General features: G+C 34.6%; 1 protein-coding gene across 4 annotated transcripts in view; it reads left to right on the top strand.

Annotated features, from left to right (window-relative positions):
- LOC145291566 (kielin/chordin-like protein) overlaps positions 1 to 19,814 on the top strand; it is a 36,749-nt gene extending 16,935 nt beyond the window's left edge. For 2 of the 4 annotated variants that reach the window (XM_080137633.1, XM_080137632.1), the window contains 6 exons: positions 215 to 370; positions 9,318 to 9,476; positions 12,628 to 12,765; positions 14,671 to 14,814; positions 17,147 to 17,280; positions 19,718 to 19,814. In XM_080137633.1, coding sequence (XP_079993759.1) covers positions 215 to 370; positions 9,318 to 9,476; positions 12,628 to 12,765; positions 14,671 to 14,814; positions 17,147 to 17,271 — 722 coding nt within the window. In that variant the 3' untranslated portion in view covers positions 17,272 to 17,280; positions 19,718 to 19,814. The remainder of the gene's footprint in view (positions 1 to 214; positions 371 to 9,317; positions 9,477 to 12,627; positions 12,766 to 14,670; positions 14,815 to 17,146; positions 17,281 to 19,717) is intronic. The other 2 variants (XM_080137635.1, XM_080137634.1) reach the window with 2 other exon arrangements.
- Positions 19,815 to 23,735: the final 3,921 nt, after the last annotated feature.

Genomic DNA, 23,735 nt, shown 5'->3' with positions numbered 1-23,735 from the left:
ATATTTGTGCACTTGTCTGGTAATTTCTATCGTTAAATTTTTAATCCTTAATATAAAGTGCTTCCTATATATATATATATATATATATATATATATATATATATATATATATATATATATATATATATATACACACACACACACACACACACACACACGAGCTTTTATGTGGAAATGTTTCTTCTGTTATGCGTTTATTCTGTATTTTTTCCAGATGGCCAAGACACCTGTGAATACAAAGGAAAATTGTACAAGAAAGGTGATGCATTCATGGACGATTGCAACCATTGCTTCTGCGGAGGAAACAACATGGTCGGGTGCACAAAAATGTTGTGCATCCATCCTGCTCCAGAATATTCGAATATGGAAGGTAATTGAAATAATTATTATATATAATGACTCTCTTGTGAGTGCTGACATACGTTCGGGTAATTCTTGAAATACAAGATTAACCCGAACTCTTTTGTGAGTGCAACATTTGATGTGTTGGATTAGATCAGTTCCGACTCCAAGACTTGCATATATTTTCCATTCTTTATCCTTACCAATTTTATTTTTTTTTAATCAGAAACTCGATATTTGCTAACACATAACAACAAAGGATATATGAATAAATAAGTTTCTGATTTCATAAGGAACGAACACACACACACACACTCACACACACATACACGCACACACACAAAGTGAATATATATTCGTTTATTCAATACGGACATTACACCAATTAAAGGTGTAAGATAAGTATTACAAGGATTAATTATTCTACACATTAATTGGTGTAACATTCATATTAAAAAAAAAACAAACGATTAATTGCATTAGTATATATTTTTATGCTGTTTTTTTATTCTTCATATTCTATATAAGCTACAAAGCAATCTGTTGAGCTTTGCATTATCCTGATAAGTCTCCTCTTAAAGAATCGATCTTATCTTTTAACTCCCTCAGAAAACCGCTTCTGTGGTACTAGTTTTCAAGAATTCTGGCGAAAGAACTGGCCCATTAAATTATCGCCCTATTAGCCTTCTACCGCTTTTCGCCAAAATATTTGAGTCCATAATTAATCAAGCTCTTGTCCATCACCTTACAGCTGCTAAACTCCTGACCTACAATCAATCCTTCACGACTGAGACAATTTTTATTTTTGTACTTTTTCTCCACGTTAAAAAACGACCCTGGTGTCTAACTCTGTCCCGTGGGGAGGCATAGTAAATAGGTACAATCAAACAGCAGTAGCCCCAGATATATCTAAGGCTTTTGACAGGATATGGCACGATTATCACTGGAAGAATACATAATGTAATTAAATCCTTCTTAAGTAAGAGAAAAATCCAGGTTGTCTGCGACGGTCGTACATCTAAACAATATGATATAAATGCGGGAGTATTTCATCTTGGGACGTTTATAATTCTTGATATTCATAAATGACCTACCTGATAAAATTGTTTCTGAGACGGGTAAATTTGCTGATGACACCACTCTCTATAACAGGCACGAGAGGAAAACAAATGAACACATATCTAAGGAAATGGCAGAAACACTAGAGGATGACCTCCAATCTGTAGTGGAATGGGGGCAAAAATGGATGGTCACATTCAATGCTGCCAAGACTAAGCTTGTTGATTGAGATTGTCGGACTGACTTCCTCATCTTGGTTGTTATTGTCACAACGTTTCGGCCGTTTTGCCCTCCGGGGAACGGTTTGCTAGCAGTCTCGAACCCAACCCTTTATTATTATTACAGGGGTACCGTGTTCGGACTCCAGCTAGGCTTTGGGACATAGTTGCTGATTCTCTGTTTTTCAATGTTACTTTTTCACTGCCTTCGTTCAGGATTGAACTCAGCACCTTTGGGTAACTGTAAACTTTGATACAACGTCTAGGACCACTCGGCCATATGTCACTAGGACAATTCTTAGTTGGTTTTTGCTAATGTTAAACCTATGTTGTTATTCAAGGTTTTCTCTCTCTATCAGAGGTGTCCAAATTGCATTCAGCTCTATGCTTGGTTTGCTCAGTAGGTTGTTATGTCCGAGCATGTGAGCTGTTTCTTTAAGTTTTCTCACTTTCCAGTGGGTCTCTCTGTTTATTATTTTTACTTCATCCCATAGGGGGCGATGATCCCCCCTCTCCATCCAGACATGGTTGGCTATACCCGATTTTTCCGTTTCCCCTTTAGTTACCGCTTTTCGGTGTTCTTCCACCCTTACTTTAAGGGGGCGGCATGTTTCACCCTTGTAAACCTTTCTACAACTGCATGGGATGGAGTATATGCAGTTTTTGGTCATGTTCTCATCCATGCGGGGCTTCACTCGTACCAGGTGTCGTCTGAGTGTTGACTCGCTTTTGAATACCGTCCTGATGTTGTAGGGGGCACATATTCTCTGAATCTTTTCGGAGATGCCTCGTATGTATGGTAGGCAGACCATTGGAGGTTTTTGGGTTTCATTCTCCTCTCTTATACTATTAACACGTCTGGTGGATAGTATGCTATCGGGGTAGTTGTTACGACGGAGGGTATTCTTCAACCTGACCATTTCTTGGTGGTATGTAATGGTGTCGCTACTTATTGTCTCTGCTCGATGTTGTAAGCAGCGTGCGATTCCATGTTTGATACTGTATGGGTGATGGGAGTTGAAGTTTAGGTATTGTCCGGTGAAGGTAGGCTTGCGATATACGGATGTCTTAAACCCATGCTCTGTGCGTGATATGAGTATATCAAGGAAGGCCAGTTGGTTATCTTTTTCTTTCTCCATTGTGAACTGTATCGATGGTCTTATTGAGTTCACATGGTCTAGGAGAGCCTGGATGTCTTCCTGATGGGGCCAGAGTATGAAGGTGTCATCAACGTATCTTAGTCACATGGTGAGCTTTAAGGGAGCTGAACCTAAGGCCATGTCTTCGAAGTATTCCATGTATATGTTCGCCATCACTGGTGATAATGGCGAGCCCATAGCTAGTCCCTCCTCTTGTCGATATAGGTCAGTACCCATTCTGAAGTAGGTTGTTTCTATGCAGAATGTCAGCATTTCCATTAAGTTTGGCAATGGTACACATGTGCGCTCTTCTATGGAGAGGTCCGCAGCTAGTTTGTCTTGAATTACTGCTAGTGCCTCACTAGTTGGGACTTTAGTGAACAGGCTAACCACATCTAGGCTTACCATTTGGTTTGTACTGATGGGTGCTCCCTTGATCAGTTCCGTGAAGTGGGCAGAATTCTTAACATGTGTTGCTGACTTACCTGCTAATGGGTTTATTATATCCACAAGGTACCTGCTCAGTGGGTGGCATGCTGAGCCTCGGCAGCTCACTATGGGTCTGAGTGGAATACCGTCTTTGTGTATCTTGGGGAGACCGTACATATGTGGTAGCTTACTGTAATGCTGGACCAGCTGTCTATATCTCATCGGACCAATGTGTTCCTTGTTTTTCGTAAGGATTTGTAACAGCTTTCTTTCGGTTTTCAAAGTTGGGTCCTTCTTTATTTTACCGTAGCTACCATCTGCGATTAGGCCTGCCATTTTTTCAGAGTATTCCGACATGTCCATCACCACAGTAGCATTACCTTTGTCTGCTGGCAGGATTATTATACTGCTGTCACCCTGTAGGTTTCTTATAGCCAGCCTATCTTCCCGAGAGATGTTTGATTTAGGAGGCTTGGCTTTCTCGAGTACTTGTCTCACTTTCCATCTTATTTCATCACCTTGGGTTGATGGGATTCTCAAGGCTATATCTTCCATGTGTGTTATGATATCTAAGAATGGAACGCGTTGTGACAATAACAACCAAGATGAGGAAGTCAGTCCGACAATCTCAATCAATGAAAACAACTCATCTCAAAAATACAGACAATTACTAAGACTAAGCTTGTTTCCTTCAATAATTACAAGACACCTTCTCTACTACGAATAGCAAAGGCCAAGAACACATTACCTGAAAGTACTTCCTTTAAACTCCTCGACCTAACGTTTACAGGGAACATGAACATAGATACATTGAGAGCATTGCCAATACTGCTGCGAAGAAGGTAGGCTCTCTCTATCGTGCTAGAAAACTACTTATGCCTGAAAGTATCCTGTACCTCTCTCAGGCCACCATTCGCCCATGTATGGAATACTGTTGTCACATTTGGGCTTGTGCATCTGCTACTAGTCTCTCACTCTAGGACAGGGTTCAAAAGAAAGTCGCCAACCTGATAGGTCCTGAACTGTCATCTAGGCTTTAGTCTCTGTCCCATCGACGAAATGTTGCATCCCTCTGCTTGTTTTACAAGTATTTTAACGGTGAATGCTCTGACGAACTACAAGCACTTGTACCCTCTTGATGCAAATACCCCCGACAAACCTGACAAGCAGCTAAATCCCACCCCTTCAGAAATCCCTAGGTGTTAGAAAGCCTTCTACTCCAATAGTTTCTTTCTCAAAACTGCTAGACTTTGGAACTCCCTTCCGGGATTCTGCTTTCCCAACTGTACTGACATGCAGAAGATTAAGTGTAATGTTAACAAACATCTTGCTACTCATCTCCCTTCATAATATCCCTGCAACTTATGTCCCCAATAGTAGCCTCCTACTTCAAAGTGCCACTGTGAGTTGTTTGGGGTGAAAATTGAATCAGAAACAATATATATATATATATATATATATATATATATATATATATATATATATATATATATATATATATATATATATATATATATATATATTGTGGAAATATGTTTTTTTCAATTTTTGAAGCTCAATGTAATTACAGAGCAAATAAATGACAAAAGTCTATATTCCAAGTTTCATGATGTTGAGCATCTTACAATTTATTCCTTTAAGTACGTTGACATTCACAATTCTTGACAGTACCTGTTTCGTAGCACAAAATCATGTATTAATTATTATATCAATCAATGAATCTATTTTGCCCTGAACTCCGCAGAAGAAATAGCACTTATCAACCCATCAAATAAAATACATATGTGTATAACTACAAAATCCGAAAATTGGAAGAGAAGTTGCAATTACCTTTATTTACAAAGTAATATATATATATATATATATATATATATATATATATATATATATATATATATATATATATATAATATATATCAGGGAGTGGCACTCGTCTGACAAGACGTTGCAATCAGTCATCATCATCATCTTATATATATATATTCCTGTCGAATAATGTATCCATATTATGTTTTTTTCTATTTTTTGCTATACATTTCTTCTGAGCAAAGAATAATCAAATCAAAAGCAGAAGTTTTTACTATGAGAAACGTTAAATTTATGTTGAAAAGTAAAAAGAAAAACAACAAAGAAACAAAGAAACCAAAGTTTGAAATAAGGAGAAAGTAAACAGTTTTTTTGCCTTTAGAATCGCTACTTATCAAGTCCCAGGGGTCATTCAAGGATAAATATTAATGATTGTAAGGTGAGACAACACATTGATGATCGATGATGATGGAAATTGCATAGGAATTAATTTATTTTAGAGGACGACTCATCAAGAACTTGTTTACATTGGACTTGAATACAACCATGTTATAGTTAGTTGGGAAGCAGCTTCATAATATTGTTTTCCACAGACGAGCAGTTCTGACAAAAAAAGCTCTGCACATGGAATTTTCGTTTAATTATAGAGAGTAAGAGAAATTTTATTTATTTATTTATTTTTACTATGAAGGCCAGGAAGCCAATTAAGGATATGTTTAATAGTTAGTAGAACAATAATGTGATGATCAGTAAATGGTAAAAATTGGATGAGTTAATTTATTTTAGAGAACAGCTCATCAAAAATTTGTTTACGTTGGACTTAAAAACTACCATGTTATAGTCAGCTGGGAAGCAGCTCTGTAGTATTGTGTGCCAGAGACGAGCAGTTCTGGGAAAAAAAGCTTTTATTCTAGGATTTTCGCTTAGCTTTAGTCACAGAAAGTAAGGGAAATTGTTGATAGTGGTTGTAGCTAGTCGGGTGTTTACTTTGAATGCTTTACTGGGAGGACCATAGAGTGAAGCTCAGTCGAGCACCTGCTATGAAAATAACGATAGACATTGCGAGCCTATCTCTGCTCTCTGAGAAAAAAAAAAACAGAAGAAAAAGACATCGTCCACTAGATTTCAAAGTCGATTTTTTACTTTGTTCAGCATTTCTTTTTCATATTAATGTTGATTTTTTGTTTTTTGTTTTTGAATTTTCTCTGAAGTGCGATGCTTTTTTGTAGCTGTTACTAATTTTTTAATTGTCTTTTTACATGGTTTACTGCACTTTGCTATTTTTACTAATAAACCTTATGATTTCCTTTGGAAATAAAACACTAACCTGATGATTTCCTTTGGGAATGAAACACTAACCATTCTGTATAACTCCGTACCCTCAAAGGAGGAGACAATGCCTGAGAGAATGGTCTCCTGATAACAGAACAAATACTACCTCTCAAAGTAAGAGTTCATATCTAGGAGGACAGTGCTATGACATCATCAACAGAAATTCAAATTTAGCTTTCGAGTTTTTCACTCCAGCACTAAATCAGCGTTTTCATGAGATCACGTAAAAGATGTATTAGGTTGAGAAGAAAGTTCTTGCGGAATTTAAAATTTTGATTTCAAATGATGTATTTTCAAATAAGTTTTCGTTATAATAACTTTACTTTATATATCATTTTAAAGAGTGATTTTTTGCTTTATCAAATCGTTTAAATTACAATAGTTTTAAAACAATTATGTCTTCTTTGCAGAACGTTGAATATACAATAGAAAAAAAGCAAATTCACACGATTTTCTTATTTCAATTCAAGCTAGGCCGAAAAACTGCTGAAACAGCTTGCGATATCAATGAAGTGTTTGGCCCAGGAATCACTACTGAACGAACAGCACAATGGTGGTTTAAGAAATTTCGTGGTGGCGACGAGGGTCTTGAAGTAGATGAGCGTAGTGGTTGGCCATTAGATGTTGGCAACGATCAATTAAGAGCCTTAGTCAAAGCCAATCAATGCATAACTGTTCGAGAACTTGCTTCTGAATTAGACTTGACGTATACAACGATTTCCAACCACTTAAGAGAGATTGGAAAAACAAAAAAAGCTTGATAAATGGGTGCCTCACGAATCGAATGACAACCAAAGGAAACGCTGTTATGAAGTGTTATCTTCCTTTACACAACACGAATGACCCGTTTCTCGAGCAGATTGTGACTTGCGATGAAAAGTGGGTTCTTTATGACAACCAGCGACGCTCAGCTCAGTGGTTAGATGCCAATGAAATTCCATGACACTTTCCGAAGCCAGAGTTGCCCCAAAAGAAGGTCATGCTGAGTGTTTGGTGGTCTGTGACTGGTTTTATCCATTTTTGACTGCTGGCGAAACCATTACGACAGGGAAGTACTGTCAACAAATGGATGAAATGCATCAGAAACTTCGACAACAACACCCAACATTAGTCAACAGAAAAAGCCCAATTCTCCTTCATGACAATACCCAACCGCACATTGCTAAACTAACCCTGAACAAATTGAGCCACAAAACTTTGCCTCATCTGCCATACACTCCAGACTTCTTACCTACTGACTACCACTTTTTCAAGCATCTCAACTTTCTGCTTGAGAAATGCTTCAAAAACCTAAGCAATCTCAAAAACGCCTTCATCGACTTCATCGTCAACAGAACGCAAAATTTTCACGTTACTGGCATAAATACACTTGTTTTGCGTTAGTAAAAGTGTGTTGATTCTGATGGTGCTTATTTCAATCAATAAATTTTCCTTTGAGCTGAAATATGTTCATCTAAATTTAAAGTTGCAAAACCGCAAGAACTTTCTTGTCAACCATATAGCATTGGTTTCATGAGAAGAATGGCAATGTCAACCATATAGCATTGGTTTCATGAGAAGAATGGCAATGGTTTGTGTTTCTGCTTCTTAGAACAGTTTGCCAGAGGAAGTTGTGCACAAAACATTCAATATATAAATGTACACATCTGTTCTTTTGTATGGCTTGTTGCATTTTGCTATTTTTGGCCGAAATTTTTTATTTCATTTGATTGATACATTCTAGACTAACAACAATTTATGAAAATCCATGCATTTAAACTGATGGTTTCCTTCGGGACTGAAACACTAATCATTCTATATAACTAACTTACTATGAGTGTATTTTTATACTTATATATATATATATATATATATATATATATATATATATATATATATATATCTTCTGTGTTAAAAACTTCTTATTGCTTTGCGTTTATTCAGCTTGCCAAGACATCTGTGAACACAAAGGAAACAAAAGTTTAGTCCGCAATGAAAATTATCCAGGGATCCACAATCACAAAAATCAACAACAACAACAACAACAACAACAAGAACAAAATTTATAAGGTCACATCACGTGTCATAAGTAATAAAAAAGATAATAATATTTAATACAGGATGACAAAAAAAAACGGGCCCCAACTCTAATTAGTCCCCGTTTCCTAGTGTTTTGTCAGAATGAAATGAAACTTTGGTCATAACTAGTTTTCAAAACATCACATCAAAACACTGGGGTCTTTGCCCTTTTTTTCTCCGTTGACTGTAAAATGCTCAGAAAAACAATTGAATGTCCTCTGTTTTTTTTTTCTTTGGGGGGGGGGGTCACCCTGTATATGTGAAGAAGATGGGGAGCAGGGGGGGGGGAAGAGTAAGGTTTGTATCAAAATAGAAAAAAGAAACATAGGGAAAAACATAAAAGAAAAAAGAAAATAATAAAAAGATGGAAAGAGAAAGAAAAAGAAGGAAAAGCTGGGAAGAGAAAGAAAGAGAAAAGGGAAAGAGGTCAAATGAAAATAATACATCAATCAATATTACTGATAATAAAAATAGAACTAAAATAGTCCACAAAGGTGAGGGATTTAAAAATTAAATAAACTTTTAGATTTGTATTGAAATAAAAAAAATCCGTCTTCTTCAAAAATATTAAAGGCTGTTGTTTATTTCATTCTTAAGGACACATGATGTGACCTCCTCATAACTTTTTTTGTGAATACCTGAATAATTTTCACTTCGAACTAAACTTTTGTATGAGCAATATCGCCTGAAGAGGTCTAGTTACTCGTAACTGGCCGAAACATGCTCATGAATGTGTAACGACATATTAATGCTTATGTAAAAACAAATAAACAGTATATCTTGCACTACTTCGGTATTGAGCACTCTTCTATTAACCTCTATAAAACTTAATTGGTTGCTTTACCGCTGGAAAATTTTAACCTGGAATTATAATATATATATATATATATATATATATATATATATATATATATATATATATACATTCATTTAGCTGGCCAAGACACCTGTGAACACAAAGGAAAAATATACGAGAAAGGCGATAGATTCAAGGACGATTGCAACACTTGCGTTTGCGGAGAAGACAACGTGGTCCGTTGCACAAAAATGTGGTGCAGACCCCACCATGCTAAATCGTACGAAAATCTTGAAGGTAATTTTTATAATAACCAGCTCGTCCGTACCAACATATATGTTCACGTGATTCTGGATACAAGACTCTGATTGGTCAAATTAGGTTGCCTGCTTTGATGTTAATGAGCTGTATTTAATCACTGACTTCTGATCTTATGTTTGATTTAGAAATCAATCCAGAATAATGGAATTCATAAATATTAAACATCCACAGTGTTTAATATTTATGAATTCCACTATTCTGGATGGATATATATGATATATATATATATATATATATATATATATATATATCATATATATATATCATATATATCATATATATATATATCATATATATATATCATATATATATGATATATATCATATATATATCATATATATATATCATATATATATATATATCATATATATATATATCATATATATATTATATATATATATATCATATATATATTATATATATATATATATCATATATATATATATCATATATATTATATATATATATCATATATATATATCATATATATATATTATATATATATATATATCATATATATATATTATATATATATATATATCATATATATATATCATATATATATATCATATATATATATATATCATATATATATATATGATATATATATATCATATATATATATTATATATATATCATATATATATATCATATATATATATTATATATATATCATATATATATATCATATATATATATCATATATATATCATATATATATATTATGTATATTATATATATATATCATATATATATATCATATATATATATCATATATATATATCATATATATATATATCATATATATATCATATATATATATCATATATATATATCATATATATATATCATATATATATATATCATATATATATCATATATATATCATATATATATATCATATATATATATCATATATATATCATATATATATATCATATATATATATCATATATATATATATATATAAGTTAAGTTACATTATTGTTTTCAGCTACTTGGTCGTTTTTTTTTTGGCCGTCTGTAGCATCCTCAGACTTTTACAGAAATGTTCGCTATTTTGGGAACATTTCTGTAAAAATTTGAGGATGCTACAGACGGCCAAAAAAAAACGACCAAGTAGCTGAAACAATAATGTAACTTAAAAGAAAGATGCGGTAATAAAAAATAAAACGCATATTTGCTCTACAACAGTATTGAGCACTTTCTTCAGTTTTTATTAATTACCATTTCTACTAATATATATATATATATATATATATATATATATATGTGTGTGTGTGTGTGTGTGTGTGTGTGTGTGTGTGTGTGTGTATTGATATTCATATAAAAAAAAACCTTTTTCTATTTATTTATGTATTTATTTGCTTCCCCACGAAAGCAGATGTGACACAAGGTCGTTTTTAATGTGTGTGTGTGTGGGGAGGGGGCAGTTCCTCTAAAATAAGAGCAAAAAGCAGACAGTCTAACAGTATCCAAAAAAATATAATTGTCTCAGTATGAAGAGTTTCCCCTACATTGAACAAGGACCAATCAACTTAAAGTGAAGCATCAGAACAGATACTACACTCTGATCCCGGCCCAAAGGCCAAAAACAATAGAAAAAAGCAAGCTTATATCCCTATGCGCCTAATATCTGCCATCGGTAATGCAACACACAAAATTGCATGGGCCATATCCAACATCCTAACCCCACTAATGGGGACTATCAGCAGATCCTACAACAAGATAAAAAACATTAATATACATAACAAGATTATACACAGCTTAGATATAACATCGTTATACACTTATGTCCCCATTAAAAAATGTTTAAATTTACTCCATACGTACCTAAAATAATAAAATCCCGAGTATCTTGCATGTGAAGCGAGTACTCTACCACTTGTGCCACCGAGTCACACACATGAGAGATTCTATTAACTAACACAGATCAAGCAAACCGCGGCGAAATCCGACCATAGAATGAACCTACTTCATCTTGAGCAAAGGGTTTTGTTAAGTGGCAGAGTACTCGTCTCGCATGCAAGACACTTGAGTTTTGAATCTTGAGTTCAGATGTGTCTAACTGATAAACCCAAATGAGGGCGAAACTTGAGTCTTGGACTTCCGATTTGTTGGCTGTCATGGCTTTTGAGCTGCAACGTTGCTTGACTGTGGAAATAATTATATCATCTTTCACATTCTGAATATATATATATATATATATATACTAGCAAAAGTATCCGTCGTTGACTGGGTTCATAAACAACCTACAGAAAATGGACTCTGATTTATGAAAGTATGATAGGTTATGAAAAGGAAGGATTGTAAAGAGATAGCTTCGAATTTGGGGGTATCAAAACCAAAGCAAAATATGATGAAAGTAAAAATAAAATAGATAAACCCCATAATTTATTATACCATACCTGTTCACACTGAAACACTTATCACAATATTCTGTGGATCTATATTACAAAACCTTGTAAAATTTTGTGACATATTTCCATTCTATGGAGGTCAGGCGCGAACGAACACCACATAATTTTATTATACCATATTTCTTCAAATTGAAACATAACTATCAAAGTACACTTACGCAGATAGATATGAAAAGTCTTCATTAAAGTTTATGCCTATTTCCATTCTATGGAGGCCAAGCGTGAATGCAGACCCCACAATTTTATTGTACCATACCTATTTAAGTTAAAACATACTTATCAAAGTATTCTTATGTACATCTATATCAAAAACACTTGTAAACGTTTTTTTTTTAATTTTAAAATTTTTTATTTCCATACTTTGTGGACCAGGCGCGAACGCAGACCCCACAATTTTATGAACCACTGTTCTGCCAGATCAAACATACCCATTCCTGTGTCTCGATACATCTTCTATCATTATATATCAGCTTTTTAAAATAGTCAACCATATAGGAGCCTATTCGTGACCAGACAAACACACACACACAGCTTTAGATTATATATATATATATATATATATATATATATATATATATATATATATATATATATATATAAAATACTAGAAATGAATGAATGAAACATAAATTTTTTGTGGTTTACTTTCCATTATAATTGTATTGTGCAAATCAATATCAAATGAAATTCTGTTCTTTTCTTAACAGATGAACAGAAAACTTGCACCCAAAATGGAAAAACATACAACATTGGAGATCACTTCATGAACGACTGCAACAAATGCTTTTGCGGTGCTAATGGCAACATTGGCTGTACCCAAATGCTGTGTATTCACCCGGAAAAAAGTAAGTTCTCTGTCTGTCTGTCTGTCTGTCTGTCTGTCTGTCTCTCTCTCTCTCTCTGTCTGTCTGTCTGTCTCTATCTATCTCTATCTATCTATCTGTTGTGACGTGACTCGTATCATATTATTTCTGAACCACATAAATAAATCCAAAATCCACCTTCCACTCTGCTAAAAGATGTGCAAAGTACACAGGAGAAAGCATATTCCATTAAAATGGACTTGTAGCTAACACATTCTATTATTGTTATTGTTCCACTACTTATTGGAGCAGTTATCAACATTTTGTCTGTGTGTCGTTCTTTTCTGTGATATAACAATATCTCTATCAATCTTCCCCTTTCTTCCAATTTCATTATCACAGAAACACATAACAATACTGTTATATTGCTGTATATGACCTTTTTTAGTTATTAGTGTAGATATAGTTTGGTTCGTTCTTTATGTACTAATATACAACCCCATCAATAACGACAGAAAAATACTTTGCTTCTGTTCTAGTTGAATACATTTATTGCAAGTGATTAACAAGAAAAATAGTTTTCTAACGAACGAATGGGATTTTTAAAAATTGAGATTTTTTTAAATATAGCATTAAAGGTTGAAAGACTTCCAAGACTATATATATATATATATATATATATATATATATATATATATATATATATATAAAAGTGAAAGTGTCTGTCTGTGTGTGTGTCTGTCTGTGTACATTTTCCTCCGCAATAACTCTGTCAATTTTTCGTCTACAGACTCGAAATTTTATATACAGGGTACTGAGATTTGGGAAAATCTATGTGATCGGTTTTCGGCCAGAAATTTGGCTGTTAAGGGGTCAAAGTTCAATGATTTGACTTTTGAGAACTCTACCAAACTCCTCCGCCAATTTTGGGTCTAAACACTTGAAATTTTAGATATAAGTTCCTTGGACATGGATCTAACTTAATAACTCGATTTGAGCCCCAAACAATAACTTTTAAGGGATCATAATAGGGGTCACAGTTAAAAAAATTGACCGTTTTTTTTTTTGCTAAGCATACACCTCCAAACACCTGGGCAACACCGGACACCCATGCTAGTATATATATATATATATATATATATATATATATATATATATATATATATATATATATATATATATAAGATGAAATACTGAAAGGCAGTAAAAATACAGGTTGTAAAATACTGTCAATATAAAGTCCAAATAAATCTTAATATCAATATTTATAAGACGATCCCAAGCAGACAAAGAAAGTTTAATATAGAGCAAAAGTAGTGAGATTTTGCCACTTGGGGGTTTGTCGGAGGTATTTACATCTGGGGGGTACAAGGACTTGATCGTTGGAGCATATACCATTAAAATATTTGTAGAACAGGCAGAGGGATTCAACATTTCGCCGATGGAAGAGAGGCCAAAGACTAGCCGACAGTTAGAGAACTATTAGATTGGCAACTCTCTTTTGAACCCTGTCCAGGAGTAAGAAATTAGTAGCAAATGCACCAATGTGACAACTTTTTATCAAAGACATTTACCATCTCGATTATATTAAACAGTAAGTCCATATTTATAGATTTATATATATGAACGATTTTGAAACATAGATAAACGAAGATCATTATAAATTAATTTTTGTTTATTTTTGTTCACACGTCTCTTCAATATTTCTACATTGCTAACAGATTTCTTACACACACACACACACACACACACACACACACACACACACACACACACACACACACACACACACACACACATGTGCGCACAGATATACTGATAGGTAGATTAAGATTATATCACTGATTTTAATTGTGATTAGACTTGCAATTTTGATCACTGCTTTAATGACGTCCAACCAAAGAAGTGGTGTTTGCAATAGGATTTTTCTGTTTGGATTCTTTTCAGATCAATATTCAGACAGTGAGACCTGCACGAGGGATGGCAAAGTCTACAAGAAAGGAGATCACTTCAGTCTGGACGGTTGCAACATGTGTTTCTGCGGAGGAAACGACATGATTGGGTGCACAAAGAAACTCTGCCCTCCGAAAGGTATATCCGATATCTGATATATATAAGAAAGATATCCCCCCTCCTTTCATTGAGCTTTTTTTTTTTTTTTTTACATAGGCATCACCACATTATCAAGGCCCAGAGGCCACTCAAGGATAAGGGTTAAAGAGTGTACAGTAGAAATTGGACAATATAGTAATCATTAGTAATGAAAATTTGGTAAATTTGATAACTTATATGGAACGGCTCATCAAGAACTTATTTACTTTAGACTTGAACACAACCATATTGAAGTCAGGAACACGGAAGACAATTCCACAGGCGTGCAGTTCTAAGAAAGAAGCTTTGTTCATGGAATCTACGTTTAGGTTTAGGCACAGATAAAGAGTGGGGGGAATTATTGATAGTGCTTACAGCTAGACGAGTGTTTCTTGTGAAAGTTTGGCGAGGGGGGACCATAGATTGAAGCTCAGGCGAACACTTTCCATGAAAATAACGATACATCAGAGACAAACTCGCAACATCTCTTCTGTGAGATAGAGGTTGCAAGGAGGAGAAAAGGACATCTTCTACGAGGCTACGAAGTCTATTTTGAACTCTATCAAGGCAGGACAAGTCCTTTCTAGCAGCTCCTGCCCAGATGTGGCAACAGTATTCCATCCTTGGACGTACCTGGCTCTTATATAGATAGAGAATAGCATCAGCAATGAGATATTTACCGGATCGATAGAAAGATCCTACCATTTTTCCAGCGGCCTTGGCAACAGATTTCTTTTCTTCTTTTTTCCTCTGACGTTTTCTAACAACCTATAATCTCAGTCTTCAAGCAGTTTTGAGGATTGATTTGATTCCAATCTCTAAGACTTATTGTTAGTTTGCATCTTTCTTTGGATCGTCCAACTTTCCACCACCTTTCCATCTCAAGATCTCTGCATTTTATTATTGTCATGAAGCTGATCAACCTATTTCAGGAATAAATGAACTTACCCATTAAGAATAAATACAGTTATATCTAAACGTTTCAATTTGTGGCAGTTATTGCCCCAGAATCTTGACGCATACTTCTGTAACATACTTCTGTAACATACATCTGTAACATACTTCTGGTAATGCAATCTTGACGCATTGATTATTACTGACCTGCAAGATTAAAGGGAAGTAACTCTTCATTGATTTTATTTTGAAATATTCTATTTTTCATTTTGTTCCTTTCGATTACACTTAGTCTAGTCTGTCAGGGTTCATATTTACTATGCCTCCCCACGGGACAGAGTTAGACACCAGGGTCGTTTTTTAACGTGGAGAAAAGGAACAAAAATAAAAAATTGTCTCAGTCGTGAAGGATTTCTCCTCCACTGACAGAGAACAAGAAATTGAAGTGCAGCATCTGAAGAACAGATACTACACTTTGATCTTGTCAGGGTTAAGTTGCTTTTAATTAGTCTGTCAGGGTTAAGTTGCTTTTAATTAGTCTGTCAGGGTTAAGTTGCTTTTAAATAATCTTATTAGCTATGCGGCTAATCTTTATGGCAATTGTTACATGTCGATTCTTTGAATTTGTGCTCAGAATTTCAGTTGGATTGACTCAGGAGTTCTGAAGTATTTAATAGGATGTGATTTATGGTCTGTCACGCTTTATTTTCAAATAGAATCTTCTTTGATCTGTCACTTTTCACTTTGAATTTTTACAATTTTACTTCAGATGCATCCAATCATCTCTATCAGGAGCTCTGACCGTCAGTTGGTTTGTCACATTTGAGTTTCTAATACTGAATGCATAGAGTAGATGATGTTAGACGCTTTTTAAACTGATTTTATTTTAAATTGAATTTAAATTGAATTTAAACTAACATTAATTGATGATGTGAAGTTTGCAAATCTGTTGTTCAGATGGAGATTTGCTGATCTGTAGTGAATGTATACACTCTCTAATTGCTTTATTATTTTTATTCTGTGATAGGTACATTAATTCTTACATTGATAACTTCTAAACAATTATCTTCCTTATGTAGTGTCTTTCGAAGGAAGGAAGGGTTGTTGGAAGTAGAAAGAGCCATAACCCAGGACAATAGTAGGAATTGATTCAGCAAAGCACACAAAGTAGTCTGAAATTGGGTGGGTAGTCAGCTGGGATTGACCAAGAAGGCGAGTCATTTTCAGCTTATCGGTCTCTCTTAGACAAAAACAGAACGTTTAGGATTTCCTATTTAAAGTTAATAAATTTAGGAGTCAGAGTTAATTTACTCTCTAGTTGCTTTACTCTTTCCATTCAACAATAGGTGCACCGAGTTTCGTATCGATAATTTTGAAACAATTGCTTTGTCATCATTAATCCATTTTTATAATCGTTTTCCTTTCTTTTTTCTTCCAGGCTGTTTTCATGATGGCAAATTGTACAAAGTCGGTGAGACCTTCAAGAAAGATTGTAACCGATGCATGTGCACTAAAAATGGTGGCATCTGCACAGCAATGGCTTGCTTGCCAAAGAATCACTGAATCTAATGCGTAAGGAAAAATTATTACTTTTTTAATCACACAAACTATCGATACTCAATTCGTCGATGATGAAAACAAACACAACGTTGATTCTAGATTTTTAAAAAAATGTATAAATTTAACCTTTTCAATAACTGGCAATACGTTTTAAAATGCAAACTTTACACATTGTGTTAAGAATTTATGCTTAAAAAACAAAAATCTTAACTGTAACTTGTTCGGTTAAAAAGAAAATATATATGAACTATCTATGAGGGTATTTAATGCCAAATAAAGTGGTCAAATAATTCTATACACAGGATAATTATTTAAAGTCGTAGAATATATTGTTATTAGAACACGTTACTCCTTGAAAACATTACACCCTGAAAATATTACACCTTTAAAATATTACACTTTGAAAATACTACATCTTGCAAATATTACACCTTGTAAACATTGCACCTTTAAAATATTACACCTTGAAAATATTCACACTGAAAATATTACACACTGAAAATATTACATCATGAAAAAATTACACCTTGCAAACATTACACCCTGTAAATATTACAGCCTGAAAATATTACACCTTGAGAATACCCACACCCAGGCTGTAAAAGAACTTTTAATATAATTCTATAAGTCGGATAATGTTCCTAGAAAACACTGCTCTCAGAATCCATTGCTCGTAGAAGGAAAGTTCATAGTGAAAGTATTAACATTACTTTGAAAATTCTACTAAGAGAGGAATTACTTTCAGAAAACATCATTCCAAGAAAAACGTTCTTTGCAAACATTACTTTTTACTAATCTGGTCGTACGTCAAAACAATATGATATAAATGCGGGTGTACCTCAGGGGTCGATCCTTGGACCTTTATTATTCCTGATATTCATAAATGACCTCCCTGATAAAATTGTTTCTGAGATGGGTATATTTGCTGATGACACCACTCTCTAAAGCAGGCATGTAAGGAAAACAAATGAGCACATATCTGAGACAATCACGAAAACAATAGAGGAAGACCTCCAGTCAGTTGAATGAGAACAAAAATGGATGGTGACATTCAATCCTGCCAAGACTAAACTTGTTTCCTTCAATAATTATAAGAACCCTTCTCAACCACCAATAGGTATGGTTAACGATACATTACCTGAAAATATTTCGTTCAAACTCCTCGGCCTAACGTTCACAGAGAACATGTGTTAGAACAGATACATTGAAGGCATTGCCAGGGCTGCTGCGAGGAAGGTGGGCTCTCTCTACCATGTTAGAAAGCTACTTACACCTGAAATATTGTGTGCCTTTACAAAGTCACCATACTTTCATGTATGGAGTATTGTTGTCACATTTGGGCTGGTGCATCTGCTACTAGTCTCTCAGAGTTCAAAAGAGAGTCACCAACCTAATAGGTCCCGAACTGTCAGCTAGGCTTCAGCCTCTTTCCCATCCCTCTGTCTTACAAGTATTTTAATGGTAGATGCTCTGACGAACTACAAGCCCTTGTATTTCCTCACCGTAAATACTTTGATAAACCCAACAAGCAGCAAAATCCCACCCCTACACAATAGAGATCTTCAGATGCCAGAAAGCCTTCTACTCTAATAGTTTCTTCCCCAGAACTGATAGACTTTGGAATTCCTTTCCGGGTTCCAGCTTCCCTTACCGTACTGACATACCAAAGTTCAAATGTAATATAAACAGATATCTTGCTGCTCAACTCCCTACATATTATCTCTACAATTATGTCTGAAATAGTAGACCCCTACATCAAAATAGCACTGTGCCTTGTTTAGGGTGAAAATGCAAAAAAAAAAAAAGGTCTTCTTTGTTCTCAACATGATTGACTAGCAACCACGACATTCGTGTAACAATGTATGGAGGAAAATAAAAAGGAAAAATAAACATAAAATAATTGAAATTATTGAAAATTTCTTCTAATCTTGTCATTATTCTTTTATATGCAAACTCGTGTCTACAGTGTTTCCTACAAACCACATTGATATAGACTTCAAACACAACTCCTTTCACACTACAAACAATGTTTCAAGCAAACTAAAACATCCTTCTGAATAAGGTTTTAATTTTTTGAAGAATTAGATGAAATAATACAGCTGAGAATGAACTTATTGATACTAGGGAATGGCGAGACCAGCCAATTGATCAGATCAAGCCTCTTTGACATCAATTCTAGCCAAAGTAAAAGACGAAATGGACTAATTGGACGGATACCGAACCACCAGGATTTTGTCCTACAGCAGCACAAGTCACCACTTACAGCTTACCCCTTTGTATGGGGTTACAGTCGGCCTCACTGACTAACAAATTAGTGCTTTGTGCAGATTCATGTTATAAGGAGTTTTTTACAGAATGTGTTTTGTTGCATGAAGTTTTGAAATTGGAATAGTTTCATTCCAATAATGATTATTATTATTAAATATATCTTATTTTTTTTACATTTCAGGATTTACAAGATTTTGGCAGCAAAACACACCAACTGAACAGAGAAAGAAAATTCAATTTTTGTAACATTGAATAAAAGCACTAATTTACCAATTGAATCTGATGTCTTTATTTTGTAAATTGAATAGCCATTCTTTTTTATTCGATTGTTTATTTGAAGTATGCTTCAAGAAATGCAATAATATTGTGGCTATCATAGCTTTTACAAAGTTCAGTTTGTAATATTAAACCAAAAGATTTACTTAGTTTTGTTTAGAATAGATTATCTCCCTTAGTCTATTGTATCAATGAAAACCCTCAATTGTATTTTAAAATAATCCCAGCAGATCGGGCAAAAACAATTCACCTTGATTAATCACCAGATACTGACTTTTGGCAGAATGAAGTGGAAAAACATTTTCTCTTCTTCTGGATGTGCTTTAATTATCCACTCCTGTCAAGACGCTAATTAGCCTTCAGTTGAATTGGGCGCATTTAGAAAACAGTTCAAACCCATTTTCATGAGTCAGTCTTTTAATTAAACTGCAAACACAAGTAGTTTTGCAACAAACATTTCCTGTAATCTTATTTACTATAGAAATGAGAATGTGTGTGTGAGGACAATTCTCAATCTATATACTCAACAAATTTTTGATTTACAGACTTGAAATTTAGTATATAGGGTATTCAGATATGTGGAAAACGTTTTAATTGACTTTCATTCGGAAAAAAGGGCTGCTAAGATGTCCAAATTGAAAAATTGGTACGTGGTGGGGGGGGGGGTCATAGGATGTTTATGTGTTTGTGAACTGCTTCATAAATGCACAAGCATGAATCGTTCACGTGATAGATTCTTTATGTTAAGAATAAGTAGGTTTGAAAACACTTATAAAATCCGTGTCAAGCTGGCCTAATGGTTATCGTACTTGACTCACTGTCTTTATGTTTGGTTTTGATCTCATCTCGATTTTTTTTATTTCCAAAAAGTGAACTTTTTAAGCAAAACAATACTCACATGCACATGTCTTAGTTTCTGTATGAATTGAAATATAATATTTATGCGTATTTTACGATCAGGCAATATATGAAATTATATTTACAAAAAAAGTTAATAAAATAAGTACCTTTGTGGGGGAGTTGTTCCGTATTTTTTTAATTTTCTTTTCTTCTTCTATCTACTTCTTCTATGTGTGTTTGTATGTCTCGCAAAAACTTTCGACATGGGTCACAGATTTTCACCAGATCGGTATCATTTTAAAGTTCCAACCTTCACCCGACAAATATTGAAAAATTGGCCAAAAACATTAATTTCTTCACCAGGTCAGCAAAAACCATCTTCTCATGACAAGTTTGCTTCTACGCATACGTAAATGACGTCGGAGCATGATTTAGTTTAAATATTTAAAAAAAAATAATCCAATTTTGTCGACGTCGACTTAGCTCAGTTGCTTAGAGCGTGGCCTCATTATCTAAAGGTTTTGGGTTCGAATCGTGGTGTGAGGTGTCTTTTTTTCTTTTTTTTTCGCTTTTTTAAATTTTAATATTAAAACAGGATTATTTAAGCCAGTGTTTTTTTTTTAATTTTTATTTTTCACATTTTTTAAAGAAGTTTTAACGTTCGTTTTTCTGTTTTATTTTTCCATCACCTTCGCGTTTTCTTTTTTTGTTTTTCCCATTTTTAGGGGATGTCATGTGGTTGTAGAGTTTCCTTTGGTTGTGCTGGAAGATTTTCTTGACATATTGAACATTTCTTGATCATGTTTTTGACATCAGAATTAATCTTCTCCCAGTATACAGCATCCCTGGCTTGAAGACGTGTCTTTTCAATACCGTGTAATGAAGCTGGTCTAAAATGATTTTCTGTTGGGTTTCTAGGATAATAATCCTTGACCCCTTCATAATGATACCATCATTGACAGATAGTTCATCTCTGTATGCCCAGTATAACCGTATTGCTGGCGGTACTTCCTTTATTGAATCTGCCCATCCTGTTGTTATGATTTCTTGCAGCTGATCAAGTACTGGATCAGTTTTTGTTTCCTTTTTTATCTCGTTCAAGCGCTCACTCCTGAATCTCACCAAATCGACTCGCATGTCTAAGTCAATTGTGTCTGTGTTTTCAGTGCTAGGGAGACGGCTCAGAGCATTAGCTAGAGTCATTTCCCATCCTGGTATGTACACTATTTGCATCTGATATCCCTGTAACTTGATCAGCATTCGGTGCACTAGTCTTCTGTAAAATCATGATGAGTGGCTTATGATCGGTGAGTACCTTAAATTTACGGCCGTATAGGTATATGCGGAATCTTTGGACCCCAAATACAATTGCGAGAAGCTCTCTTTCTATGCATGCGTAACGATTTTCAGTGTCTGTTAGAGACTTTGATGCATATTTAATAGATTTTTTGTTTTGCATTAATGCATTTCCAAGTCCTTTTAAATTTGCATCCATTTGTAGTGTTGGTATTTCAGTTGTGTTAAAATATGTTAACATAGGATTTTGGCTAATTTCTGTTTTGAGTTTTTCAAAACATTCCTTGTGGTGTTCTTCCCAAAGAAAGGGTGCGTCCTTCTTTAATAGTCCTCTTAAAGTATGTATCTTGTCAGCAAGGTTAGGAATAAATGGTGACAAGTATGTGATAAGGCCTAAGAATTCTTGTAGCTCTTTCTTACAGGTTGGGTATGGCATGTTTTGTAGATCTTTGAGCTTTTCTGGATCTGGATTGACACCATTTTCACTATAGATCATCACAAAAAATGGTTATGCTTTCTGATTTGATTTCACATTTTGTTGAATTGAATACGAGACCATTATTAGCAGCTACTTGCATGAGCTTTTGTAGAATCTGGTCGTGTTCTTCATCTGTTTTACTATAGACAACATCATCGACAGCGATTCCCACTGCACCATCAACTTGTTCAAGTGTTTTGTCCATCTTCGTTTGGAAAATATCTTGCAATACACTCAATCCAAATAGTAGTCTCTGAAAACAGTACCTACCATAAGGAGATTGGAATGTTGTTAGTGGTTGAGACTCATTGTCCAGGTGTATCGACCAATAACCAACTTTAGCGTCCAGTTTAGAAAATAGCTTGACACCTGGAAAATTATGTGTTAGCTCTTTACTGTAGGAATGACATGATGTGGTCTTTTGAGTGTTGCATTCAGGTGTCTTGGGTCTAAACATATTCTCAGGCTCCCATCTTTTTTATATGAGTATGCTAAACTCGAAACTCAGTCTGTTGGTTCTGTCACCTTTCTGACAATATTGTTTTCAACCATGTTCTCAAGTTCCTGCTTTATCTTGTCTTTTAGAGCAATTGGTGTTTTTCTAGGTGCATCGATGTGCGGTGATATGCTTTTGTTGAGTGATAGTCGCACAGACCCTGGCATGGAACCAATTTTATCAAACTGATCTGGGTGCATCTGCATCAGGTCTTTTATTGTATTGACTGGTGTTGCAGCAGGAGGTTGATGTCTATCCTCTTTCCTGATTGTGCAGTGAAGGGTGACTAATTTGAGCTGTTCTAGTGAGAACTGCTGGCCCTTGTACGTCTACAATGTAAAAAACACTGTTTTGCCAGTCTGTTCCATTGTATTTGCATGGAATATTGATGCTACCATAGCGTTTTATCGGAGTACCATTATATGCTATTAGTTTGTTGTTCCTTGTTTTGCTTTCTATGTTTGGGAAACCATAGGCATCTAATTTCTCCGGGAACATTCTACGATATGTAGAGACTGGTAATGTGTTACCTTGGGCTCCTGTATCAATTTTCACCCGCAACCTGTGGACTCCATTTCTATTAGGCAATTTAATATTTACATAAACAAAAGTTTTGTCTTTCTGGGTGATAGACAACGTTTTGATGCTGTTAAAAGTAAGGCTTTCAAGTTATTCATCTATTCCTTGTGCATATTGCATCAGCTTGGATGGGCTGTCTTTTCTTGGACTTGTCTCTCCAATATTGTGGTTGATGCTCCGGCTTTGACTTTTTGTAGTTTCTGCTTCGTGACTTCGATCTTTGCCGTGGTTTTG

This window comes from Euprymna scolopes, chromosome 12 (assembly GCF_053919585.1).
Source record: "Euprymna scolopes isolate OS-2025 chromosome 12, ASM5391958v1, whole genome shotgun sequence".
In the NCBI taxonomy this organism is placed as follows: Eukaryota; Metazoa; Mollusca; class Cephalopoda; order Sepiida; family Sepiolidae; genus Euprymna; species Euprymna scolopes.
Note: the sequence above shows the minus strand (reverse complement) of the source record. Positions and strands in the feature narration are given on the sequence as shown.